At 38.5% G+C, this 27315-nt stretch overlaps 1 protein-coding gene across 1 annotated transcript; it reads left to right on the top strand.

Moving 5' to 3' along the window:
• On the top strand, window positions 1-26877 carry qsm (Zona pelucida superfamily protein qsm). Its single transcript, XM_018451334.1, has 8 exons — window positions 1-398; window positions 19430-19531; window positions 19612-19721; window positions 20108-20283; window positions 24418-24648; window positions 25078-25225; window positions 25627-25771; window positions 25883-26877. The coding sequence occupies exons 1-8, from the start codon at window positions 293-295 to the stop codon at window positions 26128-26130; spliced, it is 1266 nt and encodes a 421-aa protein (XP_018306836.1). The 5' UTR covers window positions 1-292; the 3' UTR covers window positions 26131-26877.
• The last annotated feature ends 438 nt before the right edge of the window (window positions 26878-27315 follow it).

Below are 27315 nucleotides of genomic sequence, written 5' to 3'. Positions count from 1 at the left end.
TGTTCGCACGGGGAACATCGCTCGCGCGTCTTTATCAAGACTCATTCCGGCGAGTCCTCGGATTTTTTATTATCATCGAAAATATTCGTGGTGTAAGATTCCGCTTTCGCGGATAGTGAGAGGAGAATCGGTTCCTTACGCCCGGGCCTAACCACGTCCATCTAAATGAGAGCCCCTCGCGGATAGTACAAAAATATTCGGGTCCTCTTCTTTCCCATCCTTTCCTCTTCCGCATCCGTTCCTCCTTTCTTTATTCCTTTGTTTACCTGTCCCTCACGCAAATCGCGATTATATGATCCGCGATCGTTTCGTAATTATCCGGAGAATGGACATGGCCGACCGTTTCTGGAGACTGGCCCTGTGCTGGATATGCATCGTCGGGCTCGCAGCCGCCAATGGTGAGCGATTTAAACCCAACACATTTAAAGCCAATCATGTGATCGTGATTCCCGTGATCACCGTGATTTTAATTCAAAATAGTAAGCATGCAAGAGAAAATATAAGGAAATATATATGTCGAAGAAATTTTAAATCGAGTACAGGTGCATCGTGCTGTCTACGCTTGATTATAGCGTTTTACGGCAATCAGTGACGAAGAGAAAACGTGATAATCGCGAATGAAAGTGACGTTCCTTTGTTCTCAAGCCGACGATTGGCGGTTGACGCGACATAACAAATAAATAGCGCGACGCGTCGCAGAATGCATCGTAAAGTTTCGAAGCACCTGACGCACGCGCCTAAGTAGGATGTCCTAGATCGCAATGACTACCAGGTATCACGAGAGAGGATCATAGCCTACCCAAAGCGCCAGTCAAGGTTGCGACGTTCCCTCATGCGTCGCGCGACGCGCTCGTTATGACTGACTTTAGGCTCGTTACTGTTGACGTTTGCAGACGTTTTCTTTCCTACTCGCTTCATGGTTCGGCTATTTATAAAAATAGCAGTGTCCAACAATGATAGGACAAACCGACAACGAACACGCACGCACGACGCAGGACACCGATCGTTTTATGACTCGCAAAGGCGCGTTCAGATTCCCACCCGAGTGCCAGTCGGGTATCATTTTATCCGTGTTTAATGATCGGCGAAGAGCAAGGATGAAATGATACATGGATGGTAATTGGGTGGAAATCTGAACTGTCTGAATATAGCCCAATGAGATTATTCTCTCGAGATACGACGCAGTCGACATCAATTAAAAGTAACATAACGTCAATGTTATAATTTTGCACTCAGCAATATCACTGTTATGTAACACTGTCTGGTTTATCATTATTTGGTTTGTCATTAATTTGTGGTTTAGACTAACCTCATTTAACTTGATAAATGTAAAAATTGCGATTTTCCAGCTAGGATTAAACTAGTTTTGTGGTGGTAAAAATTATTAATTATAAAACCATCAGTCTAGTGATTAATACAATTTTTATACCATCGTCAGGTTAAGCCTTACTACAAGTTAACCAGTAAATGAAAAATTGGGCCTAAGATATAATATATTACACTTATAGCCCTGTTCTTTTCCTGAATTTCTTGCAAGGTCCATCCTTTGTTTTTTTCTTTTCAATGAAAAAAGAAAATGAAAAAAGATGAACCGTGCAAGAAGTTCCAGGATATGGAAACATAACAGACCTTATATTATTAAGTGCGAAATTTTAGCCGGTATTTATATTTAAGGCCGTCTTAAGTTCTATCTTGAGGTGTCACGAATCAATCAGAGGTCCGCATTAGCGTCTTAAGTTATTACTTAAGACAAGCTTGAAATAAGAACCGACTATGAATACCGGTCTATGACACTCACACAGCACACTTTATTCGAAGGATGTCCTGCGAATATTCTTAGAACGTAGACGTCCTCGACACTTCTGTAGAATGTTTCTTGGTGGTCTACTCTGTATGGGCATTGATTTATGTTATTTTCAGTTTATGTCGACTTCCCTCGAGCTTTTTAGCTTCCTTCGAGATACAAGTTTCACGTATTTTGAGCTTTGAAAATTGTCCGGCACACCCACCGGTAAGTTCACCTACGTTTTCGGATCACGTTTAACGGTCGCGAATTCTTTTTGCGTATGTCACACAATATTACGAGGCATACGGAGTGTATTCTTTTCCGAGATATTTCTCTCGGAAGTGAAATTGCGAGCTGTACAAACAATGCGCGCACATCATCCTTGACGCAACGTGCAATTAAAAAATAACTGCAATCAAGGAACGTATTCGTGCGACACTTGCAATTAGGACAAGGCGGAGGATAAAAGGCTAATTATCCGTTAAGGGTCGCGCGACTTAGACAAACAAGAAGGGACAGGGCGACGGCGTGTCGAAGTTAACTGACTTACCTGAATTACTCAAATTGAAGTTCATTGTATCTTTTTATTGTGCGCGCAATGAGTCAGTGGACTGATTTGCGATCGTGGAATCTTGAGAATCGAGGTTGCTCCAATTGTTCTTCTCGAGCCTTCCTTTATGTTAACGCGCAGTTAATTAACCCTAATAGCAGCTAGGCATGTCGAATGAATTGTATGATTTCGCAAATATGAGATTAGTGCGATTGCGCGCGGGATTGTGTGAGAGAAGTAACACGTGTGTGTGAAAAATAATTACTCCGCGCTCTGAATCTCTCGCGCGCGGAAATTCGTGTATTGCACGTACTTCGTTGTGTGTGAGCAATCAGACGTTGATGAATCACGCTATGACTCCATCGTCATCTCCTATACGTTACCGTGGCTATATTTGTACAGAAAAATTGCACGAATCATTACGTAAATTAGAACGATCGCTGAAAGATTGTCTGATTTAAAAATAATGCGAAACTCTGCAACACTTGAAAGTTAGGCTGTTTATCAAATAAAATATAGAAACGTCAACTGTATCAATAAAATTAATTAACTTTGCGTAGATCTGTTTGTGAAGATCTTTTAATAAAGACGTCTTTTCACGACGTTAAGGAATACATTTATCATTTTCCATTATTCGCTATGTAGCTTCGAGTTTTCTTCGTCAGTGGATAGATCATAATCGACTTCCTTCCTGGTATCATTACTCCATCAGAGAGTTACGTCGAATTCTCATCGCCAGTAGGCAAAATTGATTATCCAGGCTCATGTAATGGGCATAATTGAGCCGACTTACGGCCACAGGAAAGGCGAACACGGGAGAGAAGAAATAGGATTCTGCGATAATCGTGAAAGAAAGGGAAGGTGAGCGGAGAATGTAATTTTCTATGTTTTGTGATTGCGCATGTATTTCATCCGTCCTTCGTTCCTTGCTAGAATCCGCGCGGAACGATCTTAACTGACTATCGTCCCGGAATTAGAGGGAGATCTGCGAATAATGTGAGCTATAGCTCCCGCACTAACATGTCCGTAACGGGAAAAACACGAAGGCATGAACGATGGAAGATTAAATGTTTACCAATGTGTGTTGGTGAACCTTCCTTTCGAAGTAGATTTACATAGAAAAAGCTTAAACGAACGCGAAGACAATTCTTTACGACCGAAGATGATTTATGAAAATGAAATAATGCCAATTACTGTATTCCATTTTAATGATACTGCCGTTACCAACAGAAGACTCGTCTATATTTATGCTTTACTAAAAAATTGCAAGAGAGATATTTGTACAATTTTTATCGAATTTCGATCTGAAGAAATTTTATGTGCATAGATTTTCGTAATGATAGGGTTTGACGCAAAATGGTAGACAATTAAATTATTCTTTTTTTTTTTAAATTACTCTCCGCTGATAACTGAGATCTTTGAAGAAACTATCAATATTTTGACTGTGAATTTTGGATAAATTTAAATTTGTAAAAAATAAATAAAATGTAATCCCATTCCTATAATAGTTAAACTTGTTAAAGCTCTACAAGTACATCAAAATTTTTTCAGATTTTTATATCCGGAATAATAATAAAATTCTTTACACTCTATAATAATAATAAAATTCTTTTCAGAGTAGGGTGCTCAAACATATCAATCCGTTCTTGCGGCGAACGCGTGCGAGTGGGAGAATCATGAGGAAAGAGAAGGTGAAATTCGATCTAAGTAGCTCACCGTTGTTGCGCGCCTTGCGCTTTATTCTCTTATTTTACCGCCATTACGGATATTAACATCATACTTAATTGCTAGAGCGCAAATGTGAATTACAGGTATTCCGTTCCGTCTGCTGACGAAACCTTTTTATTGTTTTCCGCGTGTGGCTGCATCGCGTAATATCGGTGAATGGACGATAGATTAAAAACAAAAATCGACAATTGGCAAAGAAAATGGAATCAGGCAGAAAATTGACGCGCTCTATTAAAATGAAATGTCAGGCCGCACTCGCGCGTGTTCAAGGATAATGAGATTTCTCGCGGTTTTAAAACTATTCGCTTCCTATCGTTTTTGTATGGTCGTTCTTTACGGAATTTTTCCCATGCACGGCTCATGAAGGTCGATTTATTCATTATCTAGCTTGGAAACCGCATAGAGTTTTATGAGAAAGCGAAAACGTTCGCCGAGCGGAAAAGGGATAGGGCAAAACAGTTCCACCGACTAGTTCGTGCTCTCCATAATCGCGTTCAAACACGTGGCCGGGAATGAGAAATAATGCGACTGGTGAGGATCAACCAGTTGCGTACCCAGGAAGTTGTAAGCCCACCGTTGAAATATCGAGACCTGTTTGGAGCAGCTTCGAACGTTAAACGAAACGATCAACTCGAAGAAACGGAAAGGTTGCACTTTACATATTACTGTTATAAGTTTTACTTTACAAATGATAGGAATATTTGTAACTTGAGAAAGAATAAAGTTTCTTTCTTAGAACAAAAAAAGATCAATTAATTCGATACATTGCTCCTTTGTTTATTTAAATTGTTTTTCGTTTGGATTGCGGAAAGAATAGTAGCACGTTTATCTTTGCGATTAATTAATATATATTGCTAGATAGTTATCTATTTTGTTAAAAAATACTCTGTAGTAGGAAAAAAGTAATTTTCGGTCAAATATAATCGTGTTAAATAACAATAATAATAATAATTTATATGCCAGTTTTTTTCCTGTAACTCTGGAAAATATTAAGAGAATATTTAAAAAATATTAAAATCAGGAATATACGTTATTCGATATAAAATGTCCACGTTGCAAAATATGTCATTAATTGTTTTCACCTCAAAAATATTAGTTTGAAGCGAGATGTAGGATGACATCGTAATGTTACAGCACTGTGAGGATGTGGAGTATGGGGAATGCAGAGGGCTCTGGGATGAGAAAGAGAAGTGGGAGTGAGAGTAGGAGTGAGGAATCGGTTGGGAGAGGCCATAGGAAAACCGGTTGCCAATCTGCACAGACACGTTGGACAGAGCGCTGGAGAGATCATCGAGAAAAGGCCAAAAAGACCGAGCTCCGGTTTCCAGTAATACGACTGGACTTTTCCCGGCTCGTAGATCTTTTAATCGGTTCGTGTTTATCGACGAAGTCGGCCGGAAAAGGTCAAATCATTCAAATCTTTTTTCTAAATTCAAATGGCATATGCAATAAATTAAAAAAAAAAAGAATTAATTAATGTAAATAAAAATTTGCAATGATGCACTTAAAGGAAGAAAAGCATCTTTTTCAATGTCTTTGTTTCTATTGATAGTATTGGGTGGATCGTAAATTCATTTGGTTTTTAGAGCAAAATTCAAACGCAAAATGTTAGTTAAAAATACTTATAATTAAATGTACATTATTTAGTTAAATACACCATTTTGTACGACAACATTCTGCCATCTATTAACAAGTTATTATATCTCTTTCTCAAGAGATTCGATCAAAGCATGGAGCATCTTTGAGATCTATTTCTTCTGAACGAAATTTGGCAAATTACTTCTCGCATATACGTTCGGTTACAGCATCTTCTCCATTCACGGTAAAGATGCTGTAACCGAATATATCTATTTATCTTTTCTTGAATCGTATTCGTATCTTTACGAAAGTAAGAAGCATTATGTACCGAAAAAACATATTTCCTTCCATTTTCAAATTGTTGCCAAAATTGCCAATTGTCGTCAACTGTTATGAGTTCCCAAATCATTTTTCAGTATATATGTATGACATTTTATATGTTTGAAAGTAAAGGCGAGTTTTTTAAATCATCGAGTGATCATCGCGTTATGCAACTTTGTTTCGTAAAAGCAGTCATAAGAGTTGATCAATCGATGGATTAAAACACTCACGTTAATCGATGATTAGAAAAGTATTTAACCCCTTCTGCGGCAAAATCGAATGAACTTATAGTTCCATCTAATGTTTAGACGATAAATAATTGTTCTGTTTGAAAAACTTTATAATAACGATTTACAAATTCTGACTTATACATATATACATAATGCGGAGGTAAGCAACAGGAAATTAATAAAATAAATGTCTGAAAAGATATACGTGGGGCGATGGCTCGCAAAAGGGATGCACGAGCGTGACTTGATCTATTAAAATGTCATTAATCAAGCAAAGAAATCGAAGTCTCGAGATGGCTATCTCAAGATCGATTGCCGCACTGATGTACCAGATAATCGATGTTGCACTGTCGTGCACATTTGACGTAACGGCAACACTTTTTTCAGTCAGTCTATCTAGACGTGCTTATCGGTATGGATCTTTTTCCTTCACCAACTAGACAGAACCTCCCGTGCTCGGTTTCTTCGGCATTTGACGTATTTCCTTCTCAGCACCTCCCGTCACACCTTTCAACATTCTCTCGCTCGATGACCCTAGTTTCATACTTCCATGAGCTATTCGAAAACAGACAAACGTTTCCTATGTAATTATTTATGCGAAAGATAATGGCATGCATTCTGACGCAGGCATGTTTAGATACTAAAAAAGGAAGTGATCGAAGGTCAATGTGGCATATCGAATACGCCTGAAGTGGCAACGACAGTAAACGTTCAATTTCTCGTAACTCACAAATTAAACGACGTCTTGAACAGTTATCTTGACGTGGCACAAGGAAAAGAACGTGGATGAATAGTGAACCCTGACACGTCATTTTTGCGATAGCTTTTATGAATGGTGACCCAACCCATCGAAAAAGGCGAACCGTTCGTCACGCGTTTAATGATCTCAGCATATTCCAAGTCCCATAAACTCGCTATCTTTTCGTAATTACTTTTTTCTTCGCAACGTAGGAATGCGTTCCCTTTCTGATCAATACTTCTCCATGTTCGCCGTTAACTACATAATAAAATTTTATCTATTAAATGCGACATAAAAGCATGTAATATTTTAAATTTTAAACATAATTTTAATCAAATGCTCTTAAATACTAATTATACAAATTTTATATTATAATTCTTATGCACCTATATTCAAGCGAATACCATATTTAATATACACCACAATGATTATTTCTTCCTATTCTCTGACTAATAAATGTAACAGTTAGATAGTCACAAAATTGCAGATTGTACATTTTTTTTAGATTTTTTTTTGAGGTATCACTGAGTTATTGCTTCGAGGAATATTGTATCTTTATGTCGATACCTTTCGTGAGCATGACCTCTTCTCCCAGGAGTTCTTATGTTTGTACATCACATGTGTGTGTATACGAGGCCCAGCCAAATATGGCGGATACCGGTCGAACCACTTGCGTGCACGCGTGTCACCCGGTACATGCGTAGCGTTACGGATTCGCGCGTGTGCACGCATCGTGCGTATCATGTGTGCTTGTGCATATGTGAAGATACGATCGGACAAGGGCACGCGAGGGGATAAATTCTCTGTTTCATGTTAACGGACGTGATTTTGCAATCTTTGACAATAACTAACACGACTTTTAATTGCTCCCTTCCATTTAAATAATTTAAATAACGTACACATTTGGAGCAAGATTATGTGTATTTGTTCTGTGGATTTTTAAGACAGTTGCCTCTATATTACTTTAATCAGTCTCTGACTGATTAATGTAATTGTTTTAATGCAACTGTTTTAAAAACTCTTTGGATTTCACGATGAGCTTAGAAAAAATGGTATTCGATTGAGACGATCCACATTCAAGTCATCGTACATTTTTTCGTTTTAATCTATAAATAATTTATAAATAAATGTTTCGCTAACGTTGGAGTTGTTAAAGAAACATTATATCTCGAAGCACCCGAAGAGTGATTTGATCGTAAAATCTCCAGAAGAAGTAGCAGAATTCTAAAGAATCCACCTTTCGAGTTTACAATAACGGCAATGAAACAATTTTTTTCATTAGCATTGACCGCATGACCTCAAATGTACCCAGTTGCTACCAGGAAACGTACTGCATAAAACATTTCCTGGTAGCAACTGGATGCAGTGAGAATACGTGCCGGTAGGACCGAAAAACTTTGATTTTACGGTGTTCCGCATCCGCGGAGCATCAATCGCGATGTAACGAATGATGCGCGGAACGAAATTGTTTGCTCACCGAACTTGTGTCATTTATCACGAAGTGTGTTATCCTGCTACTTTCCTCGGTACCGGTTCGCTCCTTCTCGGCAAAAGAACTAATTCGTATAAATCGCTGTTTTCCTTACGCCCTGCGCTCTCTTTCTCACTGTCAGGAACGTTCATTTTCATGATTGATAATGATCCAGCGAGCAGCGAGCCACAGGTTACACGCGAACTTCGTCATTAGACACGTGTATAATCAGCTAATCATTAATCACACCGTAATCTTTTTTTTGCTGGATGTCGTACACGACCAGGCCGATGCCTGCCAAATCTACTCTTTGCTCCCCCTTTATTAATTAAGACACATGGTGTCAAAGACCTGGAGACTAAAGACACGTTTGAATAAAAAACCAAATTGATAATAATCTTCGCTTAATTGCCGAGATTTAACTAATATGAGCATTAGGAATTTATATGGTATCTGATGTCTGGATTATGTTAATTAGATTACTTACTTTAACATTAATACATGCGTAAATGAAAGCAACGAAAGAGACTCATTAAACGTTGTGACGTTTATAGAATAAATTTCGAGACGACCGCGTGCTTTCATTCCACAGAGGCACGATGCGTTGCACAAGTGCACTCAGCTGCGCGCATTTACGATTATTTTCAGTGTAACCGTCTGATAAAGTTATGGAATTAATCGAAAATTAATGCTAATGCAGATAAATAATTGTGCGGCGCTTTATAGTTATACGGAAGCGGGAGGTAGAGCTCATAAAATGCGAAATAATCTTAACGAAGTAGAAGTAAAAGTAGAAACTTGCGCAAGAGAAGCGAACGTTTATACTCAAGGCCGCTCGATGCGAACAGCGTTCATGAAAAATGATCGGTGTTACTCTAATTAGGGAGAAAATTACAAAATGACACGACCAGAGTACGCACCCGATTTAACAATTTAATAACTGTGCCAGAAAGACAATGCCGTTCCGGCGATATGATGAATCTGTTTTTCGCGAGGGGTTATCGGCCTATTGATTATCGAACGGTGGATATAAAAGTGAGAATGATGTCCCGCGCCAACGGAGGATCGTCGTACTCTGTTATTTCCTATAATCAGTTTATTACCTATAATTATTTCTATCGTTCGTCATTTGCACCTACCTTGATACCGTAGTTATGTATTTACTGACGTCTATGTCTATGCTGTTGCGATCACTTTTCCCTCTCTCTGTGTGACGTATTCGTCGTAATTGCAACATTTTTTATGTCTCTTTTCATGACTCACACTCCGTAATTATCCCTGCATCTTATCATTATTCCATCAGACGCCACACAGTCTTTGTGTACATTTTATCTATATTCTAAGTTCAAATAATGATCGTGTAGCAGCCAATCAAACGAGCCTAATAAAAATGAGTAAGATGTTAAAGTTTCATTTTAAGATTTTATTTTATTTTATGCAGTAAATTATTCTTTTTAACAGCACTTCGCTTTGCTCTGTTTGAAAATATTTCAGTAGTTCAGTAGTTGAGATGCGTGAATAGCACAGAATATCATTAGATAAGGTATCTTACTACCCGTTACCTTACTACCTGTTGTCATTAGAAAGGAAAGGTAACGAGAACAGCACGCAGATTTTTTTATCAACTGTTATATTTTAGATAATGCATCCACAGATAGAATCCACGTTACCGCGTTACTTCCACTTGTCGAGCACCTCCGCGGGAAAGAGGGACTCGAGGAAACAATTAAATCCTGTGATCAGATAGCGCTGCGAGTATCCTCTGGAAAATGTATTCCGTGCTCGAGCTGCGTCTAGCACAGTACGGATAACAAAGTGGTCTGCCGGAAGTTAGATAAACTCGGGGACTCGATTCGATACCTTGGAGATGACAGCCGCGCGCGCTTGAAAGCATCCAGGATAACAAAGGATCTCTCCGCGAGATTCTATCTCAGTCAATCGGTTTACTTTCGAAGAGTAAATCGATTTTAAATGACTGATTATCAGATGATATTTGTCGGTGTAATGCCGACAGTCGTTCTAAAGTAATAAACGAGAATGGATTGTGATCACAGCTACCGTCATAGAATTATATTGGTTGAATCATTTTAATATTTCAAAAAATAAATAAATAAAAAGAAAACTCACAAGCATCGCGAAATCTGAATAAAAATTCATATATTTATGATTTATGTTTCTTTTTACATTTTGTAATGTATAAATTAATAACAAGCTGTGTAATGATTATTGTGATAAATAATTGATGATTTCTACGCTACAGAATATTCACAAATAAAACGAAAGAAATTTTACGGGAGGAAAGTTTACATAATTCGCTACGATTTGCAGATAACGATCTGCAGAATCTAGATCTGAAAAGTGTACAATGGACTATAAATAACGACGCGTGCGAGCGCTTTATGCACTGCCATGCCGTCTCGAGTCATAAAATTGTTTAAATAATCGCGCAGCTACGCTCTGCGGGACGTCGACTTAATCGTCGTAGGGATTACCGAAAACCATGTATAACGGTAAGCCTCGGTAGCGCATAATTTCTATACCGCGTGACGTCATAAATAATTCATTACTTTTTCACAGCATCCCGTACCGACGCGCTCCGGGAGGTAGGAGAGCTCCAACAGGAAGTAGAATATAAAACGTGTTCCAACTGTTATCTTAATTTAGCTTAATACACGCGCTTGTCAAAAGATACCTAATTTTCGTGAAAAAATATTTTATTGTTTAGAAATACGTGGATAGGACGAAGATATTTTTCCACAACCAATTTTTAAATATTAAAAAATTATAGAGACAATTTGGTAAGATTGGTAAAATTGGTCGTCGAAAAATGACGCTTTCCAGTTAGAATAAGGACTGGAAGTTTCGCTTCTTAGAAAAGCTTCGCTTCTCTGATTCGTCTTATCTGCGTGTGACTCGTCCATCTTCTCTAACCGTTTCAGGCTCTCCAGGAGAGTTAGTATGTGATGGACGATCGATCGTATCCGCATTAGCGATTACTCGCGATGGCGACGTATGGTAGCGCCGATATTAACGACGCCGTGAGAGAGACACTGAATTCCAAAGGCGACCGTCGCTTTTAAAGGGAATCTCTCTCCCGCGCGCGATTTGTAGTCATTCGGTCGATGCTCGCAATGCTCGCCTTCTCGGCTTGCCGTGATATCGAATTGTAGTACTGTCACTGGACGCGCCTCACTCCTATCACGCGATTCTCCTTGCCTTTCGCGTGTGGCGTGTCCAGCTTAAAAATAAAAATTGTAACACACGCAATACAGCTTGCAGATTCTACACGACTGGTCGGTATTTTTCTTCGAAAGACATTGCCAAAGGGAGTTGTTTGCTTCATGTTCAGATTTTTATGTAGAAGGAGAATAAACATAGGATCTCAGTCAAATAAAAAATATATGTGATGCCCGCATACTTTTTGTTAGAAAAAATCGTATAGTCATTGAAGAGCTACCTGGAGAAACGTTGTAGCCATTATTTTTATGAAAAATGATGTTTTAATGGAAAAACGTTGCTTGCTATTAACTATATATTTCTTTTTAATTTCCTGTAAAATTTAAAAAATGTTGAACGTAACGTTCTTCTAGAAACTGCCCTTCAAGTAAGAAAATCAAGATCGTGTAAACCGGTTAATAAATATCTAATGCTAAAATAAACTTTATGAAAATAAATTTTACTGAAATCTTGATGATCATTAAACGATGATTATTAAATTAATATTTAAGCTAATCAGTCAGTAATTAATATTTAAATTAGTCAGTCAATCAAAATTTATTACATTATCATATTTATAGAGTGATTTATCTCATAATTATCGTTCACGGAAAGTTTTGCCTTGCAAACTGTTGCATCGAATCATCAGACCGTGTCAATCCAATCGCAGCCGAAACATCGTTCCCCGGTGGGCATAATAGCCCAGTCGGATCCAGGAAGTCGGCAGAGAAAGTACCGAGGAAGGCACTGACTAGATATCCATCGATGTACGTGCCTCCATCCTCCACGTGCTCTAATCCTCGACAATCTGTGTACCCGGTTGTAACCGGTCCTCCTTGCCGCCCGGCGATTCCGTCGTTTCCTCGAGTTTCGATCGACAGAATTGTGGGCCGCTAATGATCACTGATGATCAGTGATTTACCGAGCTGGCGGCCCTTGTAATCGGCCGCGGCAGGCAGAAGCAACCGGAATGGAATCACCGTTACCGCGTGTATTCGCCATGACTCGCCTGCGTTCCTCTTTTATCATCCAACGTAACTTGCATCGCATTGATTAAGAACTTTCGATCCTGTTATGCAACCCTCTTCCCTCATTACGCGTCTAATCGTGGCTCTAACACCCCGCGAACGACAACGCAAGTGATTCGTGCGTTTCCTGGTCGACAAAGATGTTGTAATCGTTAGAATTATAAGCAGCGACTGAATTCGCCACATAGTGATCAATATATGTTTGCAAAGGATCAGTGGGACTCATGAATTTTGTTATACTATTTTATTGATTTATAGTATCAATAAAATCGATAAAGAGTCTTTCCCGAGGAAGGAAAAGGGAGCAGTATCCACGTAATGTTTAATAAATAACTTTTAAAATTAATGAGATGGAATATATATAAAATAGGAAATCAGATCTGGTATGTAATTACGTGATTTTTGTGCCACTTAAGCAAGTGAGCACCGTGAGAAGAGAATAAATACAATCGGAGTAATAGCGGTTGAAAATTAACCGTTTAATGCGAAGTATAATTGCGGGACGAGGAGGCGTATCGTTCAACGATTCGTATTTTTACGTTCATATTCGTTCTCTATACCTTTTCGAAACCTATATAAGCTACAAGTATAACAGAAGTGAAAATAAGCCAAGCGAAGATCAAAGCACCCGTATTTCTACCCGTAGAGATTTACATTCACGGAAATTAAATGACGAACAAATATCATTTACCGAGCCGGTATTACAGCAAAACAGGATAATAATCATACATACTTAGTATATTTTATTAATTTTAATGTAAAAAAAGATATATATTTTCTTCGTGTCTTCCCTCGTCGTTATCGTATTTCGATTAGCGCGGTGCTATCTTTTTTGTGATAATATCGATTCGGGTTGTTGATCTGTATTTAAAAAATAAAAAAATTAATTTCTAGGCTCGGAAGATTAATATTTAATAATAAATGTAGGTTGAGCTCAACTGATTTATGATAGTATAATTGCATGATATATGTATAACGATAACTTAACAAAATAATAAGTTAAGTATGCATGCATTAACTTTATTTTTGCGTCAATATCTTACGTTTTAATATATCTATTTGTTTAGATTACAATTATTTAATTCTATCGGCAACAACTGAAGATGAAAGCGCGTTTAAAGTCGAAACCTTGTAATTAATTTCCAACTTCCAATATACACTAGGACGAAGAACTAGTTTGGCATAAGTCCTCGTTTATTATGTTTGAGCTGTGTAATTTACAATAGATAATGCTAATAAATAACGTTAATGGGAAGTGTTACATCGTATGGGGATTTCCTATGTCACATCATTATATCGCTTTGCTCGTAATTCGCAAAAAGTCTGCAGCGTGCAATCACTGTTCATTTTTCTCCCTCCGATCATTCATCGGTACTGTTATCCACAGCACGCATACGCGATAACTCCCCACGAATATTAATTGATTACTGTAATGTATAGCCGTCGCAGTTACCGTTGTTCGGTTTGTTTGCTTTCGCAGGAGAAAAATTGATGGATTGTTTCATTATTACACGATATAACTAGTACAACGAGAATAACTACCTCATGAAGAAGAAGAAGAAGAAGGAAAGAAAGAAGAAACCGCGGGTCTTTTTACATGAATATTTGTGTTCCAGGACCAACCAATCTAACGTTAGTATCTACGTTATTTGAAACTTAATCGCTTCCGACAACAACGAAGTATTCAAGCGTAATAGGTAGGCATCGCGTTGATTTTTGCCTCGCCGTAGAAAGCGGAAAAGATGTTATTGCACGCAGGACCGTCGATCCTACATGTTCGATCTTCGCGGGAGCCCGAACATAGCCGTACAGAAGCGTAATTATTCATCTCGGTTCTCATCTTAACACTTCACAGTAATGGCCACAAATTATTGTAATTCCAACGATCGTAAATTGGCGCAATTTACTCTGCTTCTTCTCGGTAGCACAACGAGGTAGCTGTTTGCGAATCCCACGTTGTACTGAAAGAAAATAAAGTGTCATCGAGTTGGTGGAAATTGGCACTGTTATCAGCAGGGAAACCGGTCATCGGATAACCGATTGCTGGTTTTATTACTATAGAAATATAAATTGAAATGGGAATCAGGCGAGCCGAAGAAAAAGAGACGAATCCTAACTACTTACTCCTCTTAGGATCAAGTCGTTATAATTTTTATCTTCAGAGAACGGCTTGAGACTGAACATAACGTGGCGTTTTACGGCGCGACGGACTCGTTACTCTTGAGAGGATTTAGGCGCGTTAACGGGAATGCAAAAACGAAAGTAAAGTGGCAGTGCGGTAAGCTCGTCGGGCAAAAACCGCGTCAAAGATAATGGAAGCGAATATAAGAGAGTGGGTCGCGTGAACCAGGTCACAAGGAGTCAATGAAGAATTCATTTTGGTCATGCGAATTGAATGATGAATCGACTTGGTGAACGTATGAAAAGCGGAAGCCCATGCGTTGAAGGCATACGAAGAAGAAGAGGTTGAAGGTCGCGAAGTCTTCCTCATCAGTCGGGAGGTCATTATCGGTTATCTTGCGGAAATCTTAATCTTGCAAGCTGAAGGAGGCGCGTCGAAGTGCGCGAAAGACGACGGGGGGTGATCGGTAATACGTTGCAAGCAGTACGTTGTAAAGAAAAAGGAGGAGGAAGAAGGAGGAAGGAAGAAGAAGCGGAACTCTCCCAGGATCGACGGGAGGACCGGAGGTAGTATGTAGTACCTTCTCGAGTTTAATAGTAGAAGAAGAGCGCAGGAAGAAATACGAAGCGTCGAATAATAAGGACGCGCGAACAGAGACGTGAAGAAGGCGAAGGAAGAGGGTCAGGTTCACGGACCTCGCGCCGAGATCGAGGGATTAGCGAAGTGCACCACATTTGAAGCTGATAATTACGCCCGATAATACGTGAGCGTGAATAATCTCAGCCGGGGTAGAATCGCGTTCGGGGCGGACAGAGCAGCGGACAGAAAATAATATTACGAAAGGATTCTACCCTGACTTATTTTGATTAATTCAGGGTTAGCTTCATCAACGTAGGTTTATTTCAACCTTGGTTTAATTAATCCGTCATCTCTTAAGCTAGGATGAAAGAAGATGAAGAGTAAATTAAAGTATATTTTTGAATTTCTCGTCTTGATTTCTTGAAAATGTTTTGTATCGAGAAAAGAAGAGACAGAGCAATCAGAGCATATCATCTACCTATTGAATGTCTGTAACGCTGAACTTTCTTGCTCAAAGATTGTTTTGCTCATTGATGGTTTTCATTCTAGTAGCCGATTTATAGCTTTCTAGCAGAACAATGCTGACGCGGAAGCGTAAAACTGGATCGCTGTTTTCGAAGATGGTGACCAAGCCGAGGAAAAACCGCGTTGCTGCGGCAAGCTCGGAAAGAAGGGAAGAACAGTGGGTAAAGGAAGATAAAGAAGAAGAGGAAGAAGTAGAAGAGTGGTAGCTCGGTGGGAAGCGGCGGCCGGGGAAGGGAAGCTAAGGTCACGGACCTCCTCCGAGATCGGCAGAAGATCAGCCGCGACTCGCGCCTTCGCTACCTTCGCGAGAACGCTTAAACTTGCTAATGGAAAAGACCGCCGTGGCTTCGTATAGGGATGTTTAAAAGCGACACGCTGCGTAGTCACGTAATTTACGCGTTAACTGCGTGCGCGGGACGGTTTGACTGACAGACGTTGCATAAAGTCCGTCTAGATAAGCGCCTGGAACGGGAACCAGGATGCGACGATCGGGGGAGAGTCATTAGCGCCAAGGGAAGGGATGAATATTCGCGACACGTTTTGTGTCAGAGGTGACGGCCTCCGTAAAAAAAAAAAAAAAGAAAAAAAAATGAAAGTGGCTCTTTCCTCTGTGAATACGGAGAAAAATGCGACGACGTCGCGTCACGTCGCTGGCCGTCGACACCCAGCGAGCGAATGAGTATGCTGATGAAAACGAGTCGACGCATATTAAGCAGACAGAACAATTTCGACGAGTCGAGAGGAGAGGAAGTATCCTTCGACCGTCCTCGCGCAGTGGTCGTTCTCGTGCGTGACATGATTGCGTTACATGGACAAAGATGAGAAACGCGCTCGAGATTCGAGATAATCTCTCCTTACGTTCCGAGAAGGTCCGGCCGAGGAGACGTACGGTCCCGTTAAAATACTCCGGTGATTTCCGCAGCCTTATCGCCGATGTCATTTCGGTCCGCCGCTCGTCACCGTTGTCGGCAACGACGCGCAGACCCCGCGGACTCGAGGACTTGATCAACGCCTGTCAGATAGTACCTGCTAATCCTTTCGAGTGCTGCAATCCGAACGCAGCGAGTGCGGCGGACTCCCGACCGGCTGCCGCTGAACATCAATTTGTCTGCCGTGGAAATGAAAGAAAGCACCAGTCTCCCTGTGCACTTCCTGATGTGTGTGCTCGCCTACAATGTATATTAAACATTCTACCGGTCGTTCAGCGTCTGTCAGCCGACGTGGCGCTTGTTTATCTTTGCCTCGCGAATGAGACGACTCCTGCAGACCGCGCGAAACATGCGTGAAGCCCTCTTCTCTTTCTCTTTGGAGTATGTCCTCGAGCGATCAAATGAGCTGCTAAACCATGTAAAAATTCACCTCGGGGGTTATTTCTCATTGAATCATCTCGGCCACTAGTTACATTATTTATCTCTCCATCGTTAAACCTGGGTACAATCATGTAATTTTTTTCTTAAGACAAAAACGTGTAGAATGAAAATTTTTACCATTGAAGTGAAGGGAAAAAATTTTCACGTTTTTCTATTCTAAGGAAGAAGTTACATGATCGGTATCCTACATTGTATTCCTTAGACACATATATAGAAAATAACTAAGGCTGGTATTCATAATTGATTCTTATTTCAAGAACGTCTTAAATAACGTCTTGAGATGCTAATACTACTTTGTGACTGGTATTCAATAGATTCTTGTGTTTAAGATCGTCTTAAGTACAATCTTAAGACGTCATGAACTAATCAGAAGGTTGTATTAGCATCTTAAGAGTAAGACATTACTTAAGACAGTCTGAAAATAAGAATGGACTGTGTCCATTGGTGAAAACCACTCTGTGATTAACTTGTGACATTTTAAGACTGTACTTAAGATGGTTTTAAATATAAGATCTGACTATGAATATCGACCTAATTACATGTGTCGTATGTTGAAGTTATATGTGCGAAGAGTCAGTAAAAGAGGAAAAAAAGAACTTTTAATTTAATTAGCTTGTTTCGAGCAAGTCAGTGCCTATCTAAAAGGTCTAACAGAAAATTAATGATACCAGCGGCGTTCGCAGAGCGTTATTAAAATGTCAAAGCTCGCGATTGTTCGCTCTGTTCATTCATTATCGGGAATCGCGATATGACGGAAGGCTTGGCCGGGTGGTTGCCGGAGGCCGGCTGCATATTCCTCCGGGATACAGCCGAGGGTCGGTACATCGCGTGAAACTGCATAGGTCCTCAGTCGCCTTGACGTGGGGGAACGTTCGCCACGTTCTCTATAACAGTTGCGCGTTGCGCACGTGACGATGATACCTCACCGTGAATTATTACCCGATGCGCGCCGGGCTCGCTGCGAAGCGCGTGCGTTAGGTGCAGGGAAAATATTGCCACCTCGCGTATCTTCCGAGATTAATGTTGAATTATGCCTGTGACGATAGCCCCGGGATTGTTCCCGCTTCCTACTTTGAAAGAATTCGCGAGGACACAATCTTCGACGATATTACAGATTATTAGGGGTATCCTCGGTATTTTTGTTAAGAAAGAATCTCAAACAAAAGACGCTCGTCAATTTGCATAGCAATAATAACATAATTTAAACGACCAAGAGTCTAGTTATGACTTGGTCTTTTATTGTCACTTTATTTTAAGTTTACTTAGTATATAAGATGGTGTAATATTATTTATTAATTATACGCTTCTATTATTTAAGTTGTTGAGCTGATGAAGACTCTGTGAGTCAAAATGTATTTTATGTATACTATCTTATTAGATTACTAAATATATTTTAATTATTTTAACATCTAAGAAAGAATCGTCTTTGAATTAATGAAAAAACTTGTATTCTAATAGGGAAATACGAAAAAAGTTGCAGTGGACTTGAATTATTTTTTAAAAATTATAGGAACTTTTTATACTATACGTATATCTCTCATTGAACTTTCTTCATTATTAGAACGCGTTCCTTTCGATATATTGCTTGACGTCATCCGGTAACGGTGAAAGTATCTACCATAATATTCTGTGAATAAACAGGGTCTAATCCAATAGGATATACATCACTGCGCATTTTCCGAGCGCATCGCTGCGTTCTTCACTTTTCAAGGTCGGACATTTACGACTTTATGGGGCAATTATCGTGGTATACAGCAATTTAGTTTGCGGATACGGCTAACTTCTGCTCATCCTTCCATGAAGCAAAATCGTTAATCGTCTTGAAAATCCCTCTCTTATCAAGATATATTTTTAAGTATCGATTCGAGCGTAATTAATATTAAATGACTTAATTAATATGTACATAAAATGCAAGAAAGGAACATAAGTTTTTACGTCTAAAAACACCAGTTCAATCGTATTTATATTTTAGGAATTAGCTTATCTTTCTCCTTCATTTTATTTTTATTTTAGGAACCAAAATTTTTGTATAATTTTTCTTATTTTTTCCCTGCAAAAATTATAGAAACTTTCTATATTATATCTTTCGTTGAATATCTTCGGAAATAAAAGTTTAAGTCATATATATATATATATTGCAAAACTGCTTCCACGTCTCTTACAGAATATTTATGTTCACATTTCAGTGCAAAGCAAAGTAAGATGTACCAAGCAATTGATGGAGGTGGATATAGTGAGGAGTAGTCCGCAGGCGAAGATATATCTCCAACAATTCAAACATTTTCCGGGTGAATATATTTGAACGTTTTACGTTAGACGCTGCACATAAGTCATAATTATGACTTACGTCGAATTTCTACTTTTGCAGACGAGGCTTGTAAGCCGCAGTTTCACGATGGCGTAGCGACATTTAAATTATCCCTGCTGGAACAGGATATGTTACGGTGTGGCATCACAAGAGTCGTCAACAAAGTCACGGTAATAATTTTATTTTACGCTCCGGCCTTAAATTATTTTATTGCATATTAAATTTCGTTTTAACTTTGAAACTGACGAAAATCTGTAAGACTTATTTGATATATGTTAATTAAAACTAATTATATAATTTCAAGGAACTAAGATGATAAAACTAAACTCGTATAAAAAAGAATAAATATTAACAAGTATATTTTAATAAGAATAATTCAAATTTGTTGATGTTACATAAAAAAATTGAATTGTTTTGTAAATCAGAAATTTATAATTGAGTGAGCGCCCAATAGACCCTTCGTCATCTCCGGGGGGTTAACGTTGCACGGAAATTCTTGCGTTTATTTAATACGGGATATAGCGTTGTATTGAGATTATAAATTTTGATGACACAGGGTCAAAAGATGTACTATCATCGAGTTATAGTAGAGGAGCCTGCGGATTCCAGCAAACACACGTTCACGGTGAAATGTGTAATCACCGAAGTTGTCGTGGAGCCAGAAATCGCCGTCGTGGCCAATCACACGGCGGTACGGCGGAGTGTTCTTCCGGCGGGCTTTCAGGAACCTGAGTAAGTCATCAATCATTCGACATTAAAGCGTTTGATATTATGACACGAAGTATCCGGCATTCGTCATGATGCGAGCGCAATCGCATTCGCTTTGTTGTTGCAATAAATATACGTAATTCATTGCAGCACAAGTAATAACACGCAATAAAGTCGGAGATTGTGCGTAACGTAAATAAAAAAAATCGCAAGGAGGCGCATCCTGCTAATGAGCGTGATATTTATCAAATCTATTAGATTGACTTAGCAGTCCCAAGAGATTCTCGGACCTCGCAGCTTTTCATTTCTCGCCAGTCATTCGACGGTGTTAATCGCGTCGTACGATAGACAAGACTCTCACACTTCCCTCGTACGAAATGATCCCTCGACATGGGCAAACGAGTGAGTTTAATTACCCGGAAGTTGCGCCTCTCGCGCGCGAGTGTGAGAGAAAAATTCCTCTTCGTACGGAAGTCTGACCCGCCGTTTTGGCGAACGTCACAATCGCATTCTGTCGGGTCAACGAGTCTCTAGTTCTGCAAAAAGCATCGCTGTACAGAAAGCACCATTTCTTATTGATTAGTCATGGTATTAGTTTATTACAGATTGCTTAAAACAAGAACATTCATCGTCATGTTAGATTGCTCAAGTATCGCTTGCTTTCCAATCGATTTTTTTGTTACTAGAGATAACAGTGTTCAATAAATTCAAGGAATAGTTTGTTAAGTGATACACGCCTTCTTCCGTTCATCTCCGACAAAAAATTCTGAAAGACTTTTATATCGTTATTTCATATCTCGATGATGATACCGTAATAAATCACTTTAAGATCACTGAATATAATGAAGTGCAATTACGTCGTATTCTGCGCCACCCAAATGGAATATAAACGTTATCGTTTCGTTCCCGCGTCATCATAAGTGTAGAGCTTGTTTACGCCGTTAGCTTCGCAAAACGGGTATTAACTACGAGACTATCATATCTCATTAAATCTGCTATCAGGCGATCTTCTGGGGCATGTCGAAAAAAAATTTTTTTTCAATCGGTAAACGGGCGAGCCGACGATTTACCGGCGAAAAAATAAAACTGGTCGCCGATCTGCATAATCCTGCAAGACAGACGGCAATGGAGTTTTATTGAGGATGGCAAAATTGTGTGGAAAATTCGATGATTACAAAACGATTGACCGATCCACATTCGAGCGAATAAATCGTCCCACCTGACCTGAATATATACATGCAGAAAGCCAGTTAGACCACTGCGGGAGTTATCATCGGGAGTTCGTAATTTGTAAGCGAGTCGAGGATGCAGCCGTCTGATTTATTTGCACAACGGGTCGAACGCACGTTGCAGCTGCTGGAAAACCAGTAATATATTTCAATCCGCGAATCGGCATTCCCGTTTTTTTCGTTCCTTCACCTCGAAAATCGCTTGACGGGTCACTCACATCCAGCTCGTGCCGTGCTATTTCACCTGATCTACGTTTTACCCGGGGAAACGTGCGGTTCGACGTGAGTACGCAGAAATAGACGGGGAATGGCCGACGATTGAGATACAGGGAAAATTGCATCGAGCACGGCAAAAGAGACGTTGCGATTTATGGCTCGGCATAGGAAGATGGAAGGCACAGGGAGGATGGAAGGAATAAACATCGATTATGGAAATGAGCTTCCGCGACGTGATTAAATAACAAATTATTCCTTCAGCCTCAGATTCAAGTGAATTCTAGAATTACTATTTGAGTAAATACCAAGGAATTTGAAACTGAATGCTAAACGGCCACAACGCAAGTGACGGCCTCTCACGAAATCTTTTTCCAAAGGGGAGATCGACATTAAGTAGATACTTATTAAGCTCGTTGAGGAATTTAATAGCGGGACATTCTGTATAGGTACATATAGTTGAGACACGTGGTGACATTATGAGAGTCGATTTTATAGTGCGACGTACGACAGAGTCCATTGCCCAACGGTTCCTTTATACAGATGGTAGAAAAGCCACGACATGAGCGTGCGAACGATTTTAGCACATTGGCCAAAGTGCCAGAGGGAGAAGAGAAGCCTGTCGCTAGATCTCTTGTCTTCTCCCGAACGAAAGTCGCTTCGCCGGTCGACATTCTTCAAATACCCTCCGGAGACGTGTTCTCAAGAAAAGCGAGACATAGCGAGGAATTTTTATCGCGACGGCCGCCGAGATTCTAATTCACTGGTGGATGACTCCTCTGGAGTCTCCTTTTTCAAAAATATTTATAGCAAAATGTTATATAATATTTTTATTTCTGTTATGCTTAATCACAATATTGATATTCCAAAAATACCTTTTAATTTAAGAAACTCCTAAATACAAAAAACATAGATTTTATTATATTATTCTTTTTTTCTGTTAATATAATTGTAAATAAAACGTTTCATAAATTATATATTTAAATAATACTTTCAATGTAATAATTTAAATAATAATTTAATATTCTATCTCTTTTCATATTTAACTTTAAAAAAAAATTTTGTGCGGCGCGCCAATAGCTCTGTCCTCCTTGACAAATTTCTGGATCCGCCAATGTATTAATTTATTTCGGCGGATTGATGAATCTCGCGCGAATTCTCGCCGCATCATAAGTTATCAGGAATCCAAAATCTCTGTTGCTGAATTATTAAGTAGCGACATTGTACTATGTGACAATCTCAAATCCAAGTCGCGCGATTTAAAACTTCCATTAAGCTATTCCTGTCGACAGAACTGCACTTTTGCATTTTTTTTGTGCTCTCTGAGATGAATCTAATTAATTTATAAAGGATAATTATTCGATAAGTATAACCCAGTGAGAAATGATAATGAAATGCGAATCGACGTCGATTTGATATCGATTCCATTATCATTTCTCACTGGAAATTCTTAGTTCTGCTCTTCTCCGAAGAAAATTTAAGCAGACAGTTAAATGCAAGAAATTCTAAGAATTCCTCGAGCTAACGATTGACGACGGCTCGGATACTCAAATGAATTTCTCTCTGCAATGAACATGTCTGATATACACATCCCATGTCTCTTTCAATAGAAAATAAATCGCATAATTAAACAATTTTTACGTTGTAAAGCGCATGCGAAAAGTCGTCACGCGTCGAAAAGCAGTTTAAGCTTGTTCTGTGTTGAAAATAATAAAAATAGAAAACAATTTACAAGAAGGAAATCGTGTAAAATAACACGAGTCACAGTCATAATAATGACTAATGATTCCCGATGTACCTGTCCTGATACCTCGTTATCGAACTGCGCTCATCCGTGTGCGCGCATACCTTTTATTTTAAACAGAACTTGATCTGCCCGATTTACCTCGCTCCTCTTTGCCGTGTTCGGATTCTTTGGAGCCTGGTAATTTCACGGTCTGCCCATTCTGGTAAACATTCGTCTTCATTACTTCGTCTGTCACCGCACGTGATTTCGACGATATATGTCGCCCGCCTGCCATGATGCCATAACGTCGCGGAAGCGACAGAGATGAGCTTGCACGAACTGGAGCACGTGTATATCGGCTTAGAATTGATTTACGTATGCGGAAAATATAACGAGCATGCACGAATAAATTGCCTTTTTTTTTGCGTTAAAGTAGATCGTACTCGGGTCGCGCATAATCTTTTGCGATTTTCCATAAAACCATAAAGTGGGTCGAATCTTCCTATGGAGATAAGTGCTATGGCATCGTAGGTCATCGTAATGTTCTTGCGCTTTGGCATGTACAAACTGCCGCTGATTTGGAATTGCATATTTGGATACGCAACATTGATCACCGCGCCGGCCAGGTGCTCGCCCTCGTGACTTCATTTGGAAAGTAGGCGATTGTAACCTTGCGGTTTATTTTTATTTTGTCCGTTCGTCATGCAGTTCGTTGTGGATTCGACATGTGACAATCAATAATAGATTTAAGTTTTAAGTCAATTTAAGTGATTCATAACAATTGAATCTATAAATTAAGGCGCATTGCATCTGTGAAGCAAGTCTAAATTATAAAGAAGAAAAGCTCACAAAAAGTTTTTAGAAATATATTATTTGAAATCAACTTGAAAGTTTATTATAAATGTCGTTTTTAATTAGCACTTGTTTATATTTAGTTTATAATTCCTAAGGAATCTTCGGATTTTAAATAAATTTATTTATCTGTTTCAGAGTGATCGATATACGTGAGGAAATTTCGGGAGCGGCACCTGTTCCTATCCTCGGCGTCGGAGTGAGGCAGGGTGGAGTTTTGGTGACCGGAGAGCTCAATGTCAGTCCTGGTACGCCGCTACAGATGGAAATATTTTTGGACAACGATTCAGCGCCGATCTACGGTCTGCTGGTGACTTACATGTTAGTCACCGATACCAAGACGCAAGAGGAAACGATTATTATTAACGGGTAATTGATCAATGCTGATGTTGTTGCAGCGCAATTGAAGATATATCATATAAGAGAAAGAATCATATTTTCAATCGGATCTTAATAATATTAGAATGCAAATTTTTGCAAACACAAGTAATCATAAACTAAAACTAAAATATTAATTAATATCAATTAAAATACAAATTAAATTGGTCATCAATTTAATAATAAATGTTCTTTACAAGTTTTTAAAATACTTATTAGCACCATTATTAAATTGATTAATTTAATTTGAGATATTAATATTTCTTATTAAGCATCAAGATCTATTTTGACCGAAAATAGGATTCTTTCTTGTATTTGATTTATTCGTATCAGTCGAATTTCTATAGAAGTAAGTATACTTATTATGATTGAAAAAACATCGTTCTACATGTCATAAAACGTAGCATAATTTGCGCGCAGGTGCTCCGTCGACCCTTATTTGTTTGAAAATTTCAACACTGTGGACGGTGACTTCCTGACAGCAAAATTCCGAGCCTTCAAGTTCCCGGAAAGCACCTACGTTCAGTTCCGCGGTACTGTTAATGTCTGCTTGGATAAGTGTCCTGGGGTATGTTTTCATCATTCTTTCGTAGTGCACAACTTAAGCCTATTCTACAATGTGCTTTTTGTTTCCTGTTTCTTGTTTCTTGCTATTTTTTTGTATCTTGCCTCTTATCCCGTTTTTCGTTTTCTGTTGCTCGAGATAAACATTAACGAACTTCAGAAGAAACAGAAAACACATATCAAGAAATATAATTATCGATAAAACGATCACAAAGAGGAAAAAAGCAAAAGGTAAAAAGCAAGAAACAGGAAACAAAGAGCACATTATAGAACAACCATTAAACAAGATGTTTTTTAATTAAATTATACCATTTATACAATTCTTATCTCTCATTTTTCCTCTTCATCCAATATCACTACTTCTCGTCCTCTCAGCGAATTTATCAAAACATATGTTTATTTCAGATTGAATGCAGCAACGGTCAAGTCGGTTTCGGCAGAAAAAGGCGATCTATTGAGATGTCCAGCACCGACAAGAATAAATTGTTCGAGGTAACCATGTCGACGTTCATCAAGGTCGATTCCGTGGATGACATCATGATTGATCCAGGTATATATCTTCATTTCGTAAAGTAAATGAACGTTTGAATAATTACCGTGTATTTATCATGTTTATGGCTTCTGTTGCGATGTGTATATACACTTTGTATTGTGTTGCTAGTATTTTCGGGATTCATCAGAAAGGGAAAGAACAGAACGCACACGAAAGAGAGGGCAGTGATCGCCGAAGAAGTCAGGGAGCAGTCCGACCCGACGACAATTAGAACGCACGAAAGAGCGTTCCTCGCAGAGGAAATAAAGGAACAATTTAAATATAAAGTCACCGAAATGGTACTCAATGGTTCCTCGTGTAATACATTGAGCTTGTCTCTCCTTTTGGTTTTTCTTTGCTTTTACAAACTCCTGTAGAGAATGAGATTTATGTTTCCTGACAAATAATTGCTAACTGTAAATAAAACGCAGTCTGCGATATATAAAAACGTGAAGAAAAATGAGAAATGTCGCTTTTGGAAATGATAGTTAACTTGCTCATTAATAATATCGAGAGATTTCGATCATAATCGCAGATTACTAATTATATAGTGATCGCAATAGACTGTATATAATCAAAATATGTCTATATGTGTTTAGAAGAGCAATGAGAATGAAATTTGATTGACGTTCCAAGCGCAATAATTTTCTCAAGAGGAAACTTGTGTCTTTAATGTAAAAAACTGCCGTCCATATTAAAATATCTTTATGCGTGATACTAAAGTATATTTAACGAGAATCAAATGTACTAGGCAATGAATTCGATAAAATGAAATTATCGAATTTAAAATTCAAAGAAAGCTTAAAAAATGAATTAATGACGCTAACATAATAAACAGTAACGTATGATTTCTCCGCTCTGCGACCGCCGAATTTTCAATCACGACGTATATCAATTTTTAGTTTTATTATACCTTTTTAATTATGTATCGTAAGTAACTGCTGTATCTCTTGATTGAGTAACTGCCAAAAGAAAATTGGCCTTTGCGAGCGGAGAAAGACGAAGACCTAGTCGTGCGACGAGGTGTAATATTAAAATGCGACTTAATTAATTACTAAGTAATTATTAATTGCGTATTTGTAATCTCAGTGTAATTATTACGTTAAATAAATACATAAATCGATAGCAGATATGATATGATTACCTTTAGTCATAATTAAATTATCATATACTCATTAAAAATGAAATAAAAAATTCATCCCTCTCTTCTTCTGTTTTTGAAAAATTTCAGCCGATTGTAATTAAACCAAAGTACGTAATGCATGTTTTGTGTTACTAAAAATATAGCAAACTTCAGGCAGTAAGTTGCATTCGCAAGGAATCATTAGATTTATAAACAAGCATTATAAGTCAACAGTGTAAGAGATAATTTTTTTTAAACAATATAAAACATATATTTGGAATGTATAACGATTTAACAAAAAATATTTCTTTTACAAAATATAATTTTTGGCTTACCTATATATGTATATATCAGATATAAATTGATATAAAATTTAACAATAATATAGAGTATTTTTAAGCTATACTTTCATACATTTTTGTACTTATATTACAATTGG

This window comes from Mycetomoellerius zeteki, unplaced genomic scaffold, assembly GCF_001594055.1.
Source record: "Mycetomoellerius zeteki isolate Tzet28-1 unplaced genomic scaffold, Tzet1.0 scaffold31, whole genome shotgun sequence".
In the NCBI taxonomy this organism is placed as follows: Eukaryota; Metazoa; Arthropoda; class Insecta; order Hymenoptera; family Formicidae; genus Mycetomoellerius; species Mycetomoellerius zeteki.
The sequence above is the reverse complement of the archived record's forward strand: the minus strand, read 5'-3'. Positions and strand labels throughout refer to the sequence as shown.